At 37.7% G+C, this 20,176-nt stretch overlaps 1 protein-coding gene across 2 annotated transcripts in view; it reads left to right on the top strand.

The window, feature by feature from the left end:
* Positions 1 to 2,532: 2,532 nt before the first annotated feature.
* GPLD1 (glycosylphosphatidylinositol specific phospholipase D1) overlaps positions 2,533 to 20,176 on the top strand; it is a 57,573-nt gene continuing 39,929 nt past the window's right edge. The window contains exons 1-7 of one of the 2 annotated variants that reach the window (XM_036759951.1): positions 2,533 to 2,552; positions 8,127 to 8,209; positions 11,597 to 11,652; positions 13,937 to 14,015; positions 16,825 to 16,922; positions 17,379 to 17,489; positions 19,515 to 19,563. In XM_036759951.1, the coding sequence (XP_036615846.1) occupies positions 2,548 to 2,552; positions 8,127 to 8,209; positions 11,597 to 11,652; positions 13,937 to 14,015; positions 16,825 to 16,922; positions 17,379 to 17,489; positions 19,515 to 19,563 (481 nt within the window). In that variant the 5' untranslated portion in view covers positions 2,533 to 2,547. Of the gene's footprint in view, positions 2,553 to 8,035; positions 8,210 to 11,596; positions 11,653 to 13,936; positions 14,016 to 16,824; positions 16,923 to 17,378; positions 17,490 to 19,514; positions 19,564 to 20,176 lie in introns of those variants that run through there. The other variant, XM_036759943.1, reaches the window with a different exon arrangement.

Genomic DNA, 20,176 nt, shown 5'->3' with positions numbered 1-20,176 from the left:
GCACCATAAATGATGGAAATCATATTGAAGATGATATTTGTTGATATTCCAGTTAGATAAAATGTTGTTGGAAATTTCATTCATTTCATTTCTTGAAAATATGCATTTTTGCCTATGTGCAGACTTTAGGAACACCCTGTATAATAACATGGACCTGGAGGTCAAGCTTATAGGGAGATCTGGCTGATAAGTGCCTCTTGTACCTAAGGCTGATCCCAGGCCAACTGGTGAGCTAAAGAAGAACTGACTTATATAAACATAGAAGCACAAGATCTCAGAGCCATTTGTTCAACTCTTAAGTATTTTACTTTTCTTTTTTCACCCTTTTTGGTAGCCACCTGAAGAATTTTCTCTGACTTCTGCCCCAGCCAATTCAACCTAATGCTTGATAAAGGTACCCGTTACTTCTTTTCCTTCTTATCTCTGCCTTTCTATACTCTAGAAATATCAAGATTGGAGTTACAGGTAATAGAATCTGGTAATAGGATGACTACTCAGAATCCGATCTCTAGCAAGGCCTTTGGGGTTCCTCTCACATTAAATAATGTGTAAATAACCACTTCTTTCTCTTCCCAAGGCCATCCTGCCAAAGCCTATTTAACTGATGATATGCCTGAAGCATAGTACTTTATTAATAGTATCATAAAGGCAGCTTGGTGGAGAAGTGGATAGAGTGCTGGACCTGGAATTAGGAAGACTTACCTTCTTGAGTTCAAATCTGGTCTCAGATACTTACTATACGTGTGACCCTGGGCAAGTCGCTTAACCCTGTTTGCCTCAGTTTCCTTATCTGTGAAATAAGCTGGAGAAAGAACTGGCAAACCACTACAGTATCTTTGACAAGGAAACACCAAATAGGGTCACAAAGAGTCAGACACTACTGAAACAACTAAACAACAGCAAATCGTCACCATAACCACTAACCAACAGCTGATGCAATGTTTCTATGGGAAAATAATACTCAGTGTTCCAATTTGGGGTGCCATTAACATCGCTCATTACCTCATCAGAGACTCTACCAGCTCTTAACCATAAATATTGTTGTCTTTGGCTGGAGCTTCAAAGAGTTGGAGCCAGAAATAGGGTGGGGGCACTTAGGAGACAAGATAGGTCTAATTGAAAATTAGAGGCGAGGATTGGACATTTTTCTGTCCTGGCTGACCTCTTAGTTGGTCTTCTTTTTTTTTTAAGGCCGATCAGCTCTCCTTTCCAATGCCTCACTTTCTACTTTCTTCTCTAATGCCTTTCTTTCTTGAACAACAATATAGAAGCAATTCTACAGCTTCTTCTGGAACCACCTTCTTGTCTCTGGAGTTTTCTGCTACTTGCTAACACTAAATCTATAATCCTAAGAGCCAGCATAGGATCACTTTGAAGCTAAGAGAAAGAAGTAAAAGCCTTTTTTCTAATCTCACCATTCACTTCCTCTCCTTTCCTCTCCTTTCCTCTCCTCTCCTGTCCTCTCGTGTCCTCTCCTCTCCTTTCCTCTCTTCTCCTCTCCTCAACTTTCCCCCTTGCCAAGCTCTGTAGAATATATACAGTTTTATGGAGAAGGATGGCAGAAGATATATGAGCAGTGTTATAGTATTATCAGAGGGAGAAGCAAAAGAAGGGGAAAAATGTGTAAAGATAGCTTGATGAGAGAAGCAAAGTAAGTCATCCTAAGGGAAGGTAGAAAGAAACTGGAAAGGGCACAATAGATGAAAATTGAAAAAAAAGATCTATAAAGTTTTTTTCTAAAAATAACAAATTCTTTCCTCCATCAAATATAGTGGAACCACTGCATTTGGACTCAACATCATAGTTCAAGTTGTACTTCTTGAGGTAGTAGAAATGGTACTGAAGAAAGATACAAATACACACAGAGGGAGTATATTCTAGAAGCAATACAATTTTGAGGGCATTGAGGGACTGATTTTCAAGATAATTGAGTATAATAGGGTGTTGATCAAGGGAATCTCACACTTGGTAATTTTATCAAAGGGATTATGGGGGACTCTGATCGATTAGAGAAGTACTATTTGAGCTACAATATTGAGCTCAAATGCAGTGGTTCCACTACACTTGATAGAGGAGTTTGTTATTTAAAAAAAAATCTATAAACACTTGAAGGGAATACCTACATTGATGAGATTATAGGTTCATTAGTGTATTGTAATGTAAAACTATGAGGAAAGAGTCATACACTGGTGATAAAACTGGGTTTCTGTGTACACAAAGACTGAAGTGAGATTTGGCCACATTTCATATGAAAAGTAGATTCGAAGATTAGCTGACCCAATTTTTTTTTTTCACTTAGTAGCTGGATCAGGAAGTGAGGCTCTGTGGTGAGGGACAGGCTAGGAGATTTGTACATGTGTTTGTCTTGGGATGTTATATAAGGACGTGATGAGCCTGCGCTTCTTGGGAGGATACCCAGCCTGAGACGAGACAGCCGTTGGAGTAGAGTGGAGACAAAGAGATGTGGATTGCTGACATTTAAGCATCTTTTTCTTTTCACTTCTTCCTTCACCTTGGTCTAGCCCTACAGTGAGATACAAAGCAAGTATGAGGTAAGGTTGTGTCCCAGGTAAGCAATGAGATGAGGAGGAAGTGAAGGGAGGAAGGAAGGAGATCCCAAGATGGTGGCAATGAGGAGGGAAGCAAAGTAAATGAAGTTTCTTCTCCTTCAGACTAGGCTAGATATATTCCAGGAAGGAAGGAGGAAATGGCATTTTAATATAAGGAAGATATGTTTGTCGGGGACTATGTATTTATTTCAGCTTGCTAAGTAAAGTAGATACTAGCTATAGCTACACCCAAGCTCGGCATTCCGTAAACTCAAATCATCTGCTTTTAAATTTGGTTATAATCCAGAACTTTGCTCGGTTATATAATCCTCCATCCTAAAGTCCATATAGAATGTAAAGGAACAACAAGAAACAGAAAGACTAGCCCCATAGGAAGTGCTAGTTGGCCTTGACATTTATTCTGAGAACCTGCTTAAGTAGTGATTGGTGATCACCGCAAAGACTTCAATATTGGCTTTCTGTTATTAAAATTAAAGCACGCATCATTCCTTTCAGTTAACACAGTCTAGTAAACTAGACAAATACAAAGTAATATGTACCAACATTCTCAATCAATTTGCTAGGCTTTAGTCCTCTCTAACTTTTTAATGGGGAAGTACTATGGTGTGGGGTTTGGGGATGGTTTGGAATTAAAATAAGATCCTATGAAACTTTGTTCCCTGATCCCCACTCAACTAGAGGTAACCTTCCCTCCCTTAAGTTTCTTACATTTTTCTGACCTCCCTTATGCACTTAATCACATTCTAGCTTGTATCATAGTTACGGTAAGTCTCTTAACCCCTATTAGAGTGTAATCGCTTTTCCAGCAGAGATTATTCTTAAAAGATTAATTATTCTTTTTGTTTTATGGCATTATCATTGACAGTGATCTTGAAGCTGCCAAATTAAAAGGCCTTTTCTTAATCCTCATTCATCTTGATCTCTTGGTGACCTTAGATCATCTATTCCTCCTCGTCATTTTTCTGGAGGGTTTTGTGACAATGTTTTTTCTTGTTCTCTTATTCCCTATCTGACAGCTTCTTCTCAGTCTCCTACTAACTCTGGGTATCCCCCAGGCTCTGTCTTGGGCTCTCTTCTCTTTCCCCTCTATGCTAATTTGTTTGGTGATCTCATCAGCTTCCATGGATTCAATTATCATCTTATGATGATAATTGACAGATCTACTTAACCAGTCCTAACTTCTAATATCTGGACTAACATCTCCAACAATATATTAGATATCTCAAATTACATAGACATATAAAACTCACTATGCCCCAACAGAACTCATTATCTTTCTTCTTGAGCCCTCCCCCTTTCTCATTTTCCTATTCTTGTCAAGGACAACACCAGTCTCCCAATCACACAGGCTCTCACCTAGGTATCATCCTTGATTCCTCACTTTGTCATCTCCTTCCCGCCATGTCCAATTTGTTACCATGTCCTGTCATTTCTACCTTCTTAACATCTCTTGTATATTCCCCCTTCTCCTCTCTGATATTGCTAACATCCTAGTCCAGATCTTTATCACCTCACTTCTGGAATATTCAATCAATAAACATTTATTAAGAGCCTACTATGTGCCAGACATAAGTGCTAGGGATACAAAAAGGCAAAAGACAGCCTCTGTACTCAAGGAGCTCACCATCTAATGGGGGAGACAACATGCAAACAAATATATACAAACAAGCTATATACAGAGTAAATAGGAGATAATTAGCAGAGGGAAGGCACTAAAATTAAGAGAGTTGTTAAGAAAGGCTTACTGTAAGATGGGATTTTGTGGCTGTGGTTTGTCCTTTGTTCTTGAAGAGGACCATGACATCAGGGAAATGATGACATGACTTGCAGTTGACTTTGATTTGAGTGAGGGAGGGCTCTGCAAAGTCACCAGCCTCACTTTCTCCTCCAGAGCCATCTGGGTCCAGTGGCCAGATATTGATCAGGATGACTGGAGATGGCCCAGGAGACCTTGGCCTTTTTAAGCTAAGGTCTTTTCAAGTTCTCACTTTGAGTGAGGCAAGCTCATTCAGTGAATAGGCTTCTTTAAGAAGTGAGTCAAGGGATTGACCCCTTTAATAAAAAAAAAAATCAGACCAGGAGGGGAAAATCCTCAGGGTTGCTGGCCAAAAGAGAAACAGTTAATATTTACATTCACTCTAAGCCTGGAGAACCCAAAATTTAACCATTAAGTGGTGCTTAGGTAGGGCAGAGACCTATTGTTGTCCAATCAATGAGATCCAGAGTCAATTGGGTTTAAGGCTTGGTCTTTGAAAATGAAATCTAGCCAGTGAACCCCAAGTTAACTAGGTAGGTTTCAGCCATCAACATTTACCTTCCTTTGGGCAGAACACCCTCAGTCAGGTAAGGGCATACCTGAGGAGAGGAGATGGGAATTTAGTTGGTACTTAAAGGAAGCCAGGGAAATCAATAGGTAGAGCTGAGGAGAGGAGAACATTCTAGGCATGGGAGACAGCTAGAGAAAATACCTGGAGCCAAGAGCTTGGATCTTTGGGTTTATCAACACTAGATTACTATGGTCATTTACTACTGTGTATTGTGCACCTAATCTATTCCACTGATCCACCACTCTGTTTCTTAGCTAGTAACAGATTGTGTTCATGATTACCACTTTGTAATATGGTTTGAAATCTGGTACTGTTACATCACTTTCATTCACAGTTTTTTCATTTATGTAGACAGCCTTTCCAAGGAGTTTAGCCACAAAGGACAGAACAGATATAGAACCATAATTAGCATGGATGGAAGGATTAAGAGAAGGGTTTTCAGGCTGAGGGAGACATGATCATTTTTGTAGGCAGTAGAGAGTGAGCTAGTAGACAGGGAGAGATTGAAAATAAGTAATAAAATGGATATGACCAGGGGGGCAATATATTGGAGGATACAGGATGGAATGGGATCACTTGAGCAGTTGTTGTTAAGGAGTTAGGCTACCTCATCATGTGAGACAGAGGCGAAGGAGGAGATAGTGGCAAAAGGTACCAAAGTGAAAAGAGAGGAGGAAGAGGGGAGTAGAGGGAGTTCATGGAAAATGGCTTCAATATTTTCTGTAAAATATGAGGCAAGATTCTGAACTGAGAAGGTGTGGGAGGGCGAGCCATAGGCAGTTTGAAGAGGGATGAAAATATTTGGAAGAGCTGCTATGGAGAATGGGATAGTGAGTTGATAAGGCAGGTATAGAAGGATTGCCTAACAGCTCTGAGAGCCCAGTTGACGTTATGTAACATGAATCTGTAGTGGACCCAGTGAGAATGGTTGTGTGATTTTTCTCCACTTCCATTTAGCAGCTCATGTGTAAGAATGAAGGCAGCAAATGGTGGGAGTGATCCAAGGCTGAGGCTTGGGGGGGACATAATTGGCCAAATGATAAAGGGGCTAAGGATTCAAGAAAGGGGGATTGTGTAGAGTCGAATTGGGTCACTGAAGGGTCAAGATGGGGAAGAGAGGAGAGAGTGGCTAGTGCAGGGGAGATGGTCTGGGAAAGAATTGTGGAGTTAAGGGATTGGAGGTCACAGTGTGGACAAAGAGTGGGGTTTTATAAGGGAAGGCTGAGAGAAAGGTGAAAAGTCAATAGTTTACGACTGGATAAGGGGATTTCAGAATCTTGAATGAGGAGGGGTTACATTTGTGGGTTGAAAAGGTCAAGGGTATGACCATCTTTGTGTGTGACTGAGGCAGGGTAGAGGAATAGCTCATGGGAAGTGAATAGGTTGAGGAACTGAGTGGTTAAGGTGTTTGAGGGAGAGTCAGTCTGTATGTTGAAGTCCCCTAGAGTGAGGTCAGGAGTTAGAGGGGAGAGAAAAATTATGAGTCATACATTGAACTCATTGAGGAAAGAAGGGAATGATATGGAGGTCTGTAGACAACAGCTACCAGGATTTTAATTGGATGGTAGTTATGAACAGCATGAACCTAAAATGAAGGGAGTTTACTGAGTGATGGAGATAGAGGGAGAACCTGAAAGTAGCATTGGGGAACAAGGAGTATTCCAACTCCCCTGCCTCAACCAATAAGCCGAGAAGAATGAATGAATGTGCACCCAGCACTGGAAAGAGTGGCCAGGGATTCTGTATCATCTGATTTCACAAATCTTAGTAAATGGAAGGAATGGGAAAGAAAAAGATTTAGAATGAAGAGAAATGTCTTGCCTATAGAACAGGTGTTCCACAGGGCACAATGGAAAACCTAGATGGTATTCGGTTGGGGTAGGAGGGTTGAGGGGGATGAGAATAAGGAATTAGGTGATAGAAGTTGGGATATTGTAAGAGTCTTCTGGTTGGTTTCCCTATTTCAAGTATCTCCCCAGGCCAATCCACCCTATACTTAGCTTAGCTACCAACATGATCGTCTAAAGTTTGAGTCTGACCATGTCATCCTCCCCTCCCTTACCACTTCAGTAAACTCCAGTGGCTCCAGCTCTCTTCTACCTCTAGAATCAAATGTAAGTTTCTCTGTTTGGCATCCAAATCCCTTTATAACTTCATAACCTCCTAACTTTACAGCCTTCTTATACCTCATACCTCCCCATATACTCTATAGTCCAGTGACATTGGGCCCCTTGCTGTTCCTTAAAAGAGACATTCTGTCTCTAGACTGGGTATTTTCATATACTGTTCCCCCCTTCCTGAAATTATCTTCATCCTCATCACTGCCTCTTGCCTTCCTTGGCTTCCTTCAAGTTCTGGTTAAAATCCCAATTTCCACAAGACAGCTTTCTAAACCCTTCTTAATGGTAGTACCTTCTCTCTGTGAATTATCTCCTGTTTATCCTGTATCTTGTTTGTACATAGCTGTTTGCATGATGTTTCCCCATTAGACTGTGAGCTCCTTTTTTTTTTTGGCCTTTCTTTGTATTTCCAGCATTTAGAACAGTACCTAGTAGGTGCTTAATAATTGCTTATTGGATATTTGATTGACTGACTTACCCATGGTCATGCAGCCGCTATGTGTCAGAGGCAGGACTTCAACTCAGGTTTTCCCGACTCCAAGACCAATCTACTCAATATGTTCATATTTTTGTGTATGCCTTATATATTAAAAATGTTCATTAAATTAGATTGAGAGGAAGAGGGGATCAGGGTTTGTATATCTGGGCCATATAGCAAACAAGAACAACAACAAACACACAGATATATAACTTATAATTATACATAAAGGCAGAGGAGTGAGCATAGTTGTTTATTATAACCAAGTAGAAAATAGGGGCAGCCTTGCATTTGTCTCAGTAAGGAATTCATGTTAAAATGGAAGTCGAGGAACAAACAGACCAGAAAATAGAAATGTCCCCCCTTCCTCCCAAAAAGTTTCCAGGTTTTTTGGTAGTTTTGTTTCTTCGTATTAGGTGGAGTTTATTTGCTGTCCTGAGCAAGTTGACTTACTTGTAGCATGACTGAAAAGTGACTTGATTTCGAAATGCAGCTTAGCTTCTGTGTCACTGACCTGCCGGAGAAAATCAGTGAGTGGGTCTGTGCTTGGGTTTCAAAATCAGTGCTGCAGCTACACTAAGCCCTCAGGAGCTGGAATGTAGACAGTGCTCACATACATGTCTGCTTTCAGGAGCTGGTCCCTTGTGCTCATCATCCTGTTCCATTTGTCTCAAAGAAGTACATCCTGTGGTATTTCAACCCATATAGAAATAGGTAAGTACCTGGGCTTTAAATGTTAATGGAAAGTCAATAAACCTCACAAATTAACCACAGAATCTGTGATAGTGACTCATTGCCTTTTCTCTTTTAGCTAAAATTTTTAAAAAATAACAAGCATCTTTTTTCTCTCTTCATATCTCTCCCCACTATCTCCAACCGCACATTGGGGAAAGGAAAAAGTAAACTTTTTAACCAAATATCCACAGTCAAGCAAAACAAATTCCCATTTTGGCTATGTCTACAAATATATGTCTTATTCTCCTTATTTGGTCTATTAGCCCTCTGTTAGGAGGTGGCTAGTCTTCTGCATCATTCTTCTGAAATTATAGTGGATCATTGTATTGATCAGAGTTCTTAAGTTTTTTCAGTGTAATTTTTCTTTTCAGTTTTTTATAGCATGTTATCATATTGTCCTGCTTAATTCATTATACATCAGTTCATACAAGTCTTCCCAGGTTTCTCAGAAACCATTCCCTTCATTGTTTCTTACAGCATAATAGTATCCTATTACATTAATATACTATGATTTATTTAGTCTTTTATTCTCCAATTAATGAATATCCGCTTAGTTTCTAGTTTTTTACTACAGCATAAGAACTGCTGTGTTGGTAAAGCCATTTTGAATGATGCCCAATCATTAGTTTCTAAGAGAAGACCAAAAGTTCCACTTGAGTGTAAACAAGTTACCCTTTTAGCCCTCCCTCATAGTTACTAGCTAATGTTTCTTGTGGACAAGTACATGCCTAACTGAATAGTGGATCTATTCACTTCAGTCTTGTTGGATCTTCTTATTTGTAGTAAAAGTGATCCAGGTGGTTAAGTAAACATTAGATGTTACATTTACCAGACAAGGAATTTCCAAGTTAATTTTTAATTTACTGTCATGGTTTCCCCATGTGAAAGGAGGCAGAAAGGGAAGGGATGTGTAGTATAGTGATGCAGAGGATAGGATTTGGTGGCAGAAGATATGGATTTGAATCTTGGCTGTATTGCTTTCTAACTCTGTGGCCTTTCTGTCACTAGGTCTCGGTTTCCTCATATGAAGATAATGTTTTATAGTCATGCTAATTCCTAATGATACAAGATCTTAAGTGCAACAACAATGTAAATATAACATAAAAGCATCTTACCATAAAATGGACCTAGAAACTGAACTCTAAAGGATTAGAATTATAGACGTTTGGAGTTAAGAGAAACCCTACTTCAATCCTGTCAATTTTTAGATGAAGAAACTTGGGCCCAGAGAAGTTAGTTCGATAATTCAGGATCACGTGGTTAGTTAACACACAGCTGGGATGAAGGCCCATATCTTCTGACTCCCAGGCCAATTTTCTTACCAGTTTTTATACCTTATCTCTGTAAGGGAGACTTGATAGTCTATGGAAAATAATACTGGCCTGGAAGTCTAGAGGCCTGGGTTTATACTTATGGTTCTGCTTTGGTCATAGGAGGGACCACATTTGGAGTATGGTGTTCAATTCTGGACATCACTTTTTTTTAAGTGAAAAAATGTTTATTAAGCATTTAATATGTTCCAAGAACAGATGATACAGTGCATGGTAACTTAAAAGGTCAGATAAAATCTCCTACTCTCATGGGTTCAGTGGATGGTATCCCACATAAATTTGTTTCCCTCTGCCTCCTGCCTAAATCTAGGTTATCCCTAGCAAGTAGAGAAATTCTTCTGGTTTGGAATTCACTGAGATCAAGCTCTGGAGAAGTTCATTTAAAGCATTCATGGTGTCCATGTAGAGTTTCTGTGTATCAGGAGGATCTGCCAGGAGACAGATGTGCTTCTCTAGAGCTCTACCAGGGCAGTTTGCGCACACTTTGGAAGCAAGTGAAAAGAATCTTGGATTTTCTTTTAGAGTTTGCAAAGTCCTGCAACAGTGTGCATGACCTGCTGTTGAGTTGTGTGTGTGGTACAGAGAGTATCCTAGATTTCTTTCTTCATCAGTACCATTGGGCACTCGATGAGCACCTGGGTGGTGAGCAGGATTCACTCAGGCACTTAGGTGAACTCGTAACTGTAGGCCCCCTCAGGCTATCAAAGAGCTTATGGTCTTCTTAGAAGACAAGGCATCCATAGTACATAATTGTGTGTTAGCTTGTGTGATATATATATATATATATACATACACATACATATATGTATATATATATACATACACATACATATATGTATATATATATATATATTTAAATGAAGTAGAAGGCTGTATGAAGGAGATAGGATTTGAACTTTGAAGGATATACTTAATTTTATATGGTACTGAGGAAGAAAACATAGTATAGTGATACAGAGAATAGGATCTGGAGGCTAAATACCGGGATTTGAATCCTGGCTCTGATACTTTCTAGTTCTAGTTGCCTTTATGTCTGCATCTCAGTTTCCTCATATGTTCAAGTAAAACAACTTAATACATTAGCCATGTCCAAAAATTTATATAATGCCTTAGTCTGCACTCTGATTTTGTCACCTCTCTCTAGAGGCGTGTAGCCTTATGTTTTATCATGAATTATGGTTTGCCATTTGGTGATCAGAGTTCCTAGGCTTTTCAAAGTTGATGCAATATTGTTCATATACAAATTGTTCTCCTGATTCTTCTCACTTCACTTTTCATTAGTTCATACCAGTCTTCTTAGGTTTCTCTGAAACTATCCCATTCATCATTTCCTGTAACAATAGTATTCTTTCACTTTTATACACTATAACTTGTTCAGCCATTCCTCACTTGATGGCTCTCCCTCAGTTCCCAATCCTTTGCCACCACAAAAAAAGATCTACCAAAATATTTTTGCTCATATGGGTGCTTTTCCTGTTTCTTTGATCTCTTTAGGAATATAGACTTAGCTGGGTAAAAGGCTAAGCACAGTTTAATAGCTTTTTTGACATAGTTCCAAATTGCTTTCCAGAATGGCTGGACAAGGTCATAACTCCACCAACAGTGTATTAATGTACCTCTTTTCCCATAGCTACTATAGCTTTTTGTCATTTTCTGGGTCAACTTTAACAATCTGTGTGTGTGAGGTAGTACCTCAGTTGTTTTAATTTGCATTCTTCTAATTATTAGTGATTAAGAACATTTTTTCATATGATAGTTTGAATTTCTTCCACTAAAAACTGCTTATTCATATACTTGGATCATTTATCAATTGAGGCATGGTCATTATTCTTATAAATTTGACTAAGGTCCCTATATATCTTAGAAATGAGACTTTCATTAGAGAAACTTGGTGTAAAAGGTTTCTTTCCCCTTGGGTTCCTACCTTTCTGCTAATTTCAACCGAATTGGTTTTGTTTGTACAAAAACTTTCTATATTTCTCAAAATACTGTCTGTAATTGACCAACTTAACTGATTTTTTAAAATTTGTTTTAGCACACAGAGCTCTGGAATTTTTCAGCCAACAACATGACACTGTTAACTTTAAAAAGGTATAACTCTTTTTCTTTTACTTTACTTCTCATTAACTATACATTAAACTATACAGTTTAACAAATGTGAATATTTCTGGTTTAGTGTCCCAGGAAATGATTTATTCTCAATGTAACATATCCAGTGCACATTCTATATTAACAAATAACTCAAATGATGTAGTATTTTAACAAAACCAAAATGAAATGTAAGGTAAAGCATCATCTGAAGTAGTATCTTCAAAGAACTTAGACATTTTTCCGTATGGAAGTGGAAAGGGAAACTTTAATGCTTGAATCAGTCATGATACAGGTAATGTTTTAACTAGAGGGAAACTTGCTCCATTATTTGCTCACAAATAAGTTCAAATGAAGTTGCATCACTGTTAGGATGAGAATGTATTTACTCAGAGATACGAATGTAAGTCCCTTTTGTCAGAAGATTTTTCTCTTCTTACTATATTTCTTGATCAGTTCAAGTCACCAGATGAAACTATGCCATTGGATGCTGAAAGAGTTAGTGGGTATAATTGTTGAGTTATCTGTGGGTTACCTTTGGAAGATTATGAATAATGAGAAAGGCATTAGAGAATTGAAGAAAGGCATCATTGAACTGAAAATTGTCCCAAATTTTTTACAAAAGGAAAGAGAATGGAATCTGCAAACTATAATCCAATAAGTTTGATTTTAATTTCTGGCAAAATTCTAAAATGTATTATTCAAGGGATGGTCAGTGAATACCTAGAATAGAAAGCAATGATCATAAGGATGACTTTTTCAAAAATGGGACTTTCCAGATTACCTTATTTCCTTTTTTGACAGGATAACAAAGCTGGTAGATTCAGGAGAATTCTGTAGATATACTTTATCTAGGTTTTTAGCAAAAACATTTAGATTCTTTAATACTATCCTTATGAATAATCTAGAGAGCTACGAGGTAAACATTATTACATTAAGGGGATTCAGAAATGTTTGAATAACCATATGCAAAGAGAAGTCATTGATGAATGATTATTAGTCCAGTAATAGGTCTCTAATGGAATGCCTCAAGGATTTGTCCTTTGTTAATTTTTTTTATCATTATCTTAGATAAAGGCAAAAATGACATACTAAAAAGTAGTTGTTCTGAAAAAATCTGGGACTGTTAGTGGACTGCAAAACCTATAAGAGTCAAAAAAGAGTGCAATATGACAGCCAAAAAAACTTTGTAGTATCAGGCTACATGAACAGGAACATAGCATACAGAATTAGGGCAGTCTTACTCACAATATACTCTGTATTGGCCAGAACCTATTTTAATATCATGATCAGTTCTGGACATTTTAAGAAGGACATTGATAAACTGGAGAATTATCCAGAGGAGAGTAACTTAACTAGGAGAGTCAACAGCCTTGACACCATGCCACATGAAGATTAGTTGAAGGAGCCAGGTCAGAACTGGGAGCAATGGCTACAAATTTCAGAAAGCAAGTTTCTCCGTGGTGTAAGAAAAAGTTAGTAACAATTGTTAGTTACTGACAATTACTAACAAAAGTAACAAACAATTAGGGCTATGTAAAAACTGGAGGACCACCTGTCAGGGACTTCCTAGAAAGAATTCTTATTCAGGTATAGGTTGGACTAGATGGATTCTAATGCTGTTTTGAACTCTGAGATTTTATTTATGACCAAGATGGTTCAGAAATATTTGCAACTGATTATTTGAAATACTTATATGCCATCAGAACAGTAATGACTTGTTAGTGGTAAATTATGATTATCCAACCTAGAAAATGGGATGGTCTTGGCAATTGAAACCTATTATATCCCCAATAGCACTTGGACTTTAATTTCAACTTACTTGTTCAAGAAGTAAAATAGACAGACCTAAATTTTACCTTTCATTTTCTGGGACAGAGGTTTTTTTGCCTCACAAAGTTATAGATTGTTTTTACCCTTTATTACATTAAAGACAATTCTCCCTTTTTAAGAGTGGGCAGTCTTGTTTATCAATTATCACATACATGAACTTTTTCTGCTTCTTATTCTCCTTACTGATCTCTGCTCTATTTTTCATGAGTGCCTTTACTAATGGGCAGAGAAAATGAAACAAAGAAAAGAATCAGTGAATTTTACCACTTTTTAGTAATTCTGGTAACACCTGTTGGGATACAAAGGTCATTGCCTCCAATGAGGTTTTTGAATTTCGTATAAATTTTATTTATTTTTACTGTCCCTGTCCTTGATTACTCTCTGATAGTAGGGAGTTGGCTGCGCATGTATCTGACCTTTGCTTTCTGATTCTGACATTGCCCTGCTTTTCTAGCTGTTATTAGAACACCAGGATGCTTATCAGGCTGGGAGTGCATTTCCTGATGCTTTTTATCCTGACATCTGTAAAGGAGGTGAGTGAAAGGAAAACTAGTGCAATGTCATGTTTATCTAGTCAAGAAGCCATGGCCTAGCTTTGGAAATAGACTCACTCCTCGTTTTTGAAGGATTGTTGGGGAATCAATGAACTATTCCAATTTAATAAATTCGCCAGGTAACTGAAGTGTATCCCTTTAAGCACTAAAACTTTATAAAAAAATTGACCATGTGATGGAAATCCTTCTTAATTGTCTCCAATATTTTGTTGCCTTTACTAACAGTGAAAAGAGTTGAGTATTTTGTTGTCAAAAGACCTGGATTCTGGATCTTTCAAATAGATATATTTCTTCTTTCCTACATGTTAGAAGGGGATAAAAAGATATACGGGGTATTTTGGGACACCATGTATGTATGTATGTATGTCTAGACATATATATATTGTATATATATATAAACATATGTAATAATTCATTTTTATAGTGCTTTAAGGTTTACAAAACATTTTCCTTACAACAACTGTAACAACAATGCTGCTTCCTGCTACTGTGGAGGTGTAAGACCAATAACACCAGCACACAGGAGGGCTTCTAGCACAGGTTCTTTGAGCTGCTTTTCTAAGGAAAGCCACTTAAAGGGGTTTACAATCTCACTTTAATCAAACATACATATATCATTCACTTAGTTCAGGGGAAAAAGTCAGCACTGAACTTCAAGCAGGAGTTATGTAAACAGAGCAAATAAACATAAATCAACAGACAGGACTTCTAGCTGTCTGACCAAGATATTACATACATAGTTACCAGAGAGAGAAGCACCAGCATCTGGGTTTTTCAAAGCCAAGGGCTCCTTAACAGCTACCCAGAGTCTTGTCTGGTCAAATCACACTACACTCTTCCAGTGAGTGAGCCCCAAGCAATATGCCTGAGAGCTTCATACCTCTTGAGGGAGTCATATCTCTCAATGACTTCACACCTCTAGAGGGTTTCACACAATCTCCTGTCCTAAATAGCAAAAGGGTGTGGGCCTTTCTACAAACAAAGGCAAGACTCTATCAAAGGCACTTGAATGCCTTGCTGCTGAGAAGCACTCCAAAAGAAAAAACAGTAAAAAGTCCCACTTTGCTTGCTGTTACAACAACCTACAAGGTAGGTAGTATTATCTCCATTTTACAAATGAGGAAATTGGGGTTGTAAGAGGTTAAGTAACTTCCCATGACCACGTAGCTAGTAAGTGCCTGAGGCAGAATTTGAACTGAGGGTTTTCTAACTTCCAATCTGGTTCCCTATTTTTTGCCACATTGCCTCAGTAAGGAACCTTATTGGTAGACCCAGTTGAGGTTACTATCAAATGTACATCATTCCCCTTCCATTTTTATATAATAAAGTAGAGCTAGAAATCTTAACAGAAAAGAGATGTGGTATGGTGGATAGAGAGCTAGTTTCAGAGATAAAAAGATCTGGGTTCTAGTCCTGCTTCTGATATATATTGACTCTGAAACTGTAGGCAAGTTCTTATCTCGGAGCCCCAGGCAAGCTTTGTTTCTTTCTTTTTTTTTTTTTAAGCTTTCTAAAATTATGTAAGTTGAATAAGAGTTGGTGATCTGCATTGGTAGGTGAAAAGGAGACTTCTCATCCAGAATCCTCTGTACCAGTAAAAAAAAAAAAGCCATGGTCTAGCTTTGAATATAGAAGAACTCATAAGGAGGGGGTAGTGGGGTGACAGAAGGGAGGCCAGACTGAGGAAAAGGCAATCAGAATATATGCCATCTTGGGGTGGGGGGAGGGTAGAAATGGGGAGAAAATTTGTAACTCAAAATCTTGTGAAAATCAATGTTGAAAACTAAAAAATATTAAATAAAGAAATGGAAAGAGAAAGTAGAAAAACTCCTCATTTTTGAAGGGCTATTGAGGAGTCAATGGGATATTCCAATTCAGTGAATTAACCAAGTAACTGAAATGTACCCCTTTAAGCACTAAAGTGTTACAAAAAGTTGTAATTGTATGATAGAAATACTTCTTAATGGTCTTTAATATTTTGTTGCCTTTAGAAGTAAAAAGCGCTTAGGATATGTCAAAAGACTTGGATTCTAGGCCATTCAAAGTAGATATTGATATCTTTCCTACCTCTTAGGAGGAAAAAAACCTAAAACACCTTAATATATTTATTTAGTCTATTTCACCATTGAAAAATTCCAAATAAATTTAGATTACTTTAAAGCATTTGGAGTTAAGAATAGTTCATTGGGTAGAGAAGGGGCATATTTATTTGGAAATAAACATGATGAAAAAGCAAGAAGCATCAATAAAATTTTTAAATAAACAAAATATAAAGTCCTTAATGTGGAGGTTAGTATTTAAAATGTTAAGATCTACAACATATTTGTAAGATGTTGTAAAATATTTTAAGCTTATTTCATAGCATTTTAAAGTCACAGAACCTGACAAGGAGTACTTTTTAGTCAGGGTCAATCAGAGCTGGGCAACCTGCAGCCTAGAGGCCACATGTGGCCCTCTAGGTCCTCAAGTATGGCTCTATCCAGTTAAAGGGCCACACTTGAAGACCTAGAGGGCCACATGTGGCCTCGAGGCTGTGGTTCCCCACCCTGGCAAGGTCCTGACTTCAAACAAGCAGGACTAGATTTTAAAATTTTTCCAAACATTTGACTCACTGAGTTCTGCCGTCTTCCTTGGTGTTCTGAAAGAAGGTGCCTAAGGTGATTGAGGGGAAGGTGGGGGAACAGTACCAAATGGAAGAAAGGAGATTGAATTGACAAGACTATATCACTTGAGACTTTCAATTGAGAAACCAAACTCTTGAGGAACTAATCCTATTTTATGTTGGCAGGAACATTCCGTGATGTATCTGAAGATACTCACTGGACTCCATTTCTCAATGCAAGTATCCATTACATCCGACAAAACCATCCTCTCCCTTGGGAGAAGGTAAGAATGATCTTCAAATAGTAATAAATTTATATGATATACCAGTAACTAATTTTATCCCAATAACATATGTTCTAGTGCCAATTTTGAAGTAGTGAATAATTTTTTTTAAACGCCCAAATGGTTTTTGATAGTTTAGGAACAAGACAGTGCCTGCTACAGGCTTTCAGACCAAGTCCTGAAAATGTAAATGAAGCCAAGTTAATGATTTAAAACTCCTTACTAGATTTTAAGTTCCTTGAGGATAAAGTCCCTGTCTTATTTTCAACCAAATATGATAATATGTATATAAAGTGCTTTTCAAACTTTAAAATACCTCAAAATATATAAATACCAGCTATTATTTATCTTTGTGCCTTGTAGAACCCAGAATCTTGCTATATACAGTTAATTAAATGTTTTGGATAGTTATATTTAATCTTTGCTACCACATACATTTATTTTGTTATTGGGCAGGATACTGAGAAATTGGTGGCTTTCCTATTTGGCATTGCGTCACACATGGTAGCCGATGTGAGCTGGCATAGCCTGGGCATCGAACAAGGATTCTTGCAGACAATGGGACAAGTGAGTATATATCTTAATACTTGCTAAACCTGGTATTTGATGTGTTTGATTATATATTAGACCTCCTCCTCAGCAGGCAGTGCTAATAGTGCCCGCAGGACAAGCTTTCCAATAAACTAAGTAAACAAATGACTTATTACTTTAATTGTTTTCACTGGATCTTGTCTCACAACCTGGAGAGGAAATTGTGAGTTTGCCAACTCTAAGTGACTGGGTGGTAATTCTTGCTGCTTACCCAGCATTATGTGTAACTGTAGTGTTCTATCATATGCTATACCTCTTGTCATTTGGGCCAGCCTAGCCTAGCATGATATATAGGTGTGTATGTGTGTGCATGTGCACAAGCTTGCATGCGTATACATAAAGAGGCAGTATTGTCTAGAGAACTGGTCTCTGAGTCAGAAAGACATGGGTGCAGATCCCACTTCAGATATATCCTGGTTGTGTGACCTTAGACAAGTCATTTAATTTTTCAGTGTTCCCAGACAACTTGCCAGATCTGTGTTGGTAAAAGGAGTTTTTTCATTAGAAGTTTCTCATACCAATGAAATCACAGGTCCAATTTAAAACAAACATCCCTACCTACATATATCTAGGGAAGGTGCTACAGAAGGGCAGCTCAGAATTTGGCTCAGGATTGAGTAGGAAGAGGTGATGTTATGTGGTTTTGAGTCATCCATCACAATAACCTTAGAAAGATCAATGTAACAAGTAACCTAAAAGTCAATGCCATGGTGGATTTAAATTTGCTTCAGCCAGTATGTTATCCATGATGATTGCCCACTAACAGTGGTATAAAAAACAAAATAGATTTGAAGTTTTATGTGCAATCATCTTTTTTTGTTATACTATGTTATGGAAATGCTTTTTTTTATTCCATAAATTAAAAATAAAATAAATTTTAAAAAAGAAAAAGAAAAGGAATTGGTTTGGTCATGTAATGAGAACGAGAGATGATAGAAACCCAAGTAGTACTTTGGGATCCTCAAAAGGTGAAAAGAATCTGAGGAAGGCTTCCTTCCTCAGATTAGGTGAATCCTTGGTAGATAATTTATGGAAGACAAAAAAGGAAAATGGTAAATGTTGAAGGTGATGTGGGAAAATTGGGACACCAATGCACTGTTGGTAGAGTTGTGAACTGATCCAACCATTCTGTAGAGCAATTTGGAGCTATGCCCAAAGGGCTATAAAATTGTGCATACCCTTTGATCCAGCAATACCACTACTAGGTCAGTATCCCAAAGAGATTTTAAAAAGGCTAGGGCGGGGGGAGGGGAGGAAGAACCTATTTGTACGAAATTATTTATAGTGGCTCTTCTTGTAGTGGCTAAGAATTGGAAATCGAAGAGATGCCCATCAACTGGAAAATGGCTAAACAAGTTATGGTATATGGTTTTGATGGACTACTGTTTCGTACTATTAGAAATGATAAGGGGGGTGGTTTCAGAAAAACCTGGAAAGATTTAAATGAACTAATACAAAGTAAAGTGAGCAGAACCAGAATATTGTACGCAGTAACATCAATACTGTGCAATAAGGAACTGTGAATGACTTAGCTATTCTCAGCAATACAATGATCCAAGACAATTCTGAAGGGTTTATGATGAAAAATGCTATCTACCTCCAGAAAAAAGAACTGGTGGAGTCTGAATGCAGATTGAAGCGTTCCTTTTTTAAACTTTCTTTATTTTTCTTGTCTCTGTTTTCTTTTACAACATAGCTAATATAGAGATGTGCTTCGCATGACTGTACATGTATAACCTAGAAAAAAATTGCTTGCCTTCTCATTAAGGTGGAAAGAGAGTGGGAGGGAAGGAGAGAATTTGAAACTCAAAATTTAAAGAAAAGTTTAAAATTTCACATGTAATTGAAAAAATATTTCAAAATTTAAAAAATTTAATATTGTATAAAAAGCCAAGTCAATAATCTTCATTTTATATTTTCATATCTCCATTGTTCTTTTGTCTAGGCTGAGTTTATTTTTCTTGTTATGGCTTATTTATAACTCACTGTTCTATTTTTCAGATTGATTTTCATGGCTCTTACAGTGATGCTCATCCTATTGGTGATTTTGGTAATGTTTATTTACATTTTCCCATTTTTCTCATGGTCAGCTAGGTAGCACAGCGGGCACAGTGCCAGGCCTGGAGACAGGAAGACTCATCTGCCTGAGTTCACATCTGGCCTCACACACTTACTAGCTGTGTGACCTGGGCAAGTCACTGTTAACCCTGTTTGCCTCAGTTACTCATTTATAAAATGAGCTGGTGAAGGAAATGGCAAACCACTCCCATATTTCTGCCAAGGATACTCCAAATGGGGTCGCAAAGTGCCCGATGTGACTGAAAAAGAAAAGGCTGAACAACAACAAATCTCGCCTTTCTGCACTTCATTTTACTCATCTATAAAATGGGAAGAGTAATGTGTATTCTGTTTACTTCACAAACTTTGTGTGGAGAATGTGCCTTATAAACTCTGAAGTGCTACAGTAATGTGAGTTGTTGTAAATAATAATAACAGTCATTTTCTTGTCTCAACTTTTCCATCAAGTAGCCGATGATGATATATAGATACACACATTTTGGAAGTTTCTATGTAAAGAAATCATTCTGATGAATCCTTTTGTAAAGTGAAAAAATCTTTTGCAATGTGAGTTATCATTCCCTAATTTATTAATAAAAAATCAT

This window comes from Trichosurus vulpecula, chromosome 1 (assembly GCF_011100635.1).
Source record: "Trichosurus vulpecula isolate mTriVul1 chromosome 1, mTriVul1.pri, whole genome shotgun sequence".
NCBI lineage: Eukaryota > Metazoa > Chordata > Mammalia > Diprotodontia > Phalangeridae > Trichosurus > Trichosurus vulpecula.
The sequence above is the reverse complement of the archived record's forward strand: the minus strand, read 5'-3'. Positions and strand labels throughout refer to the sequence as shown.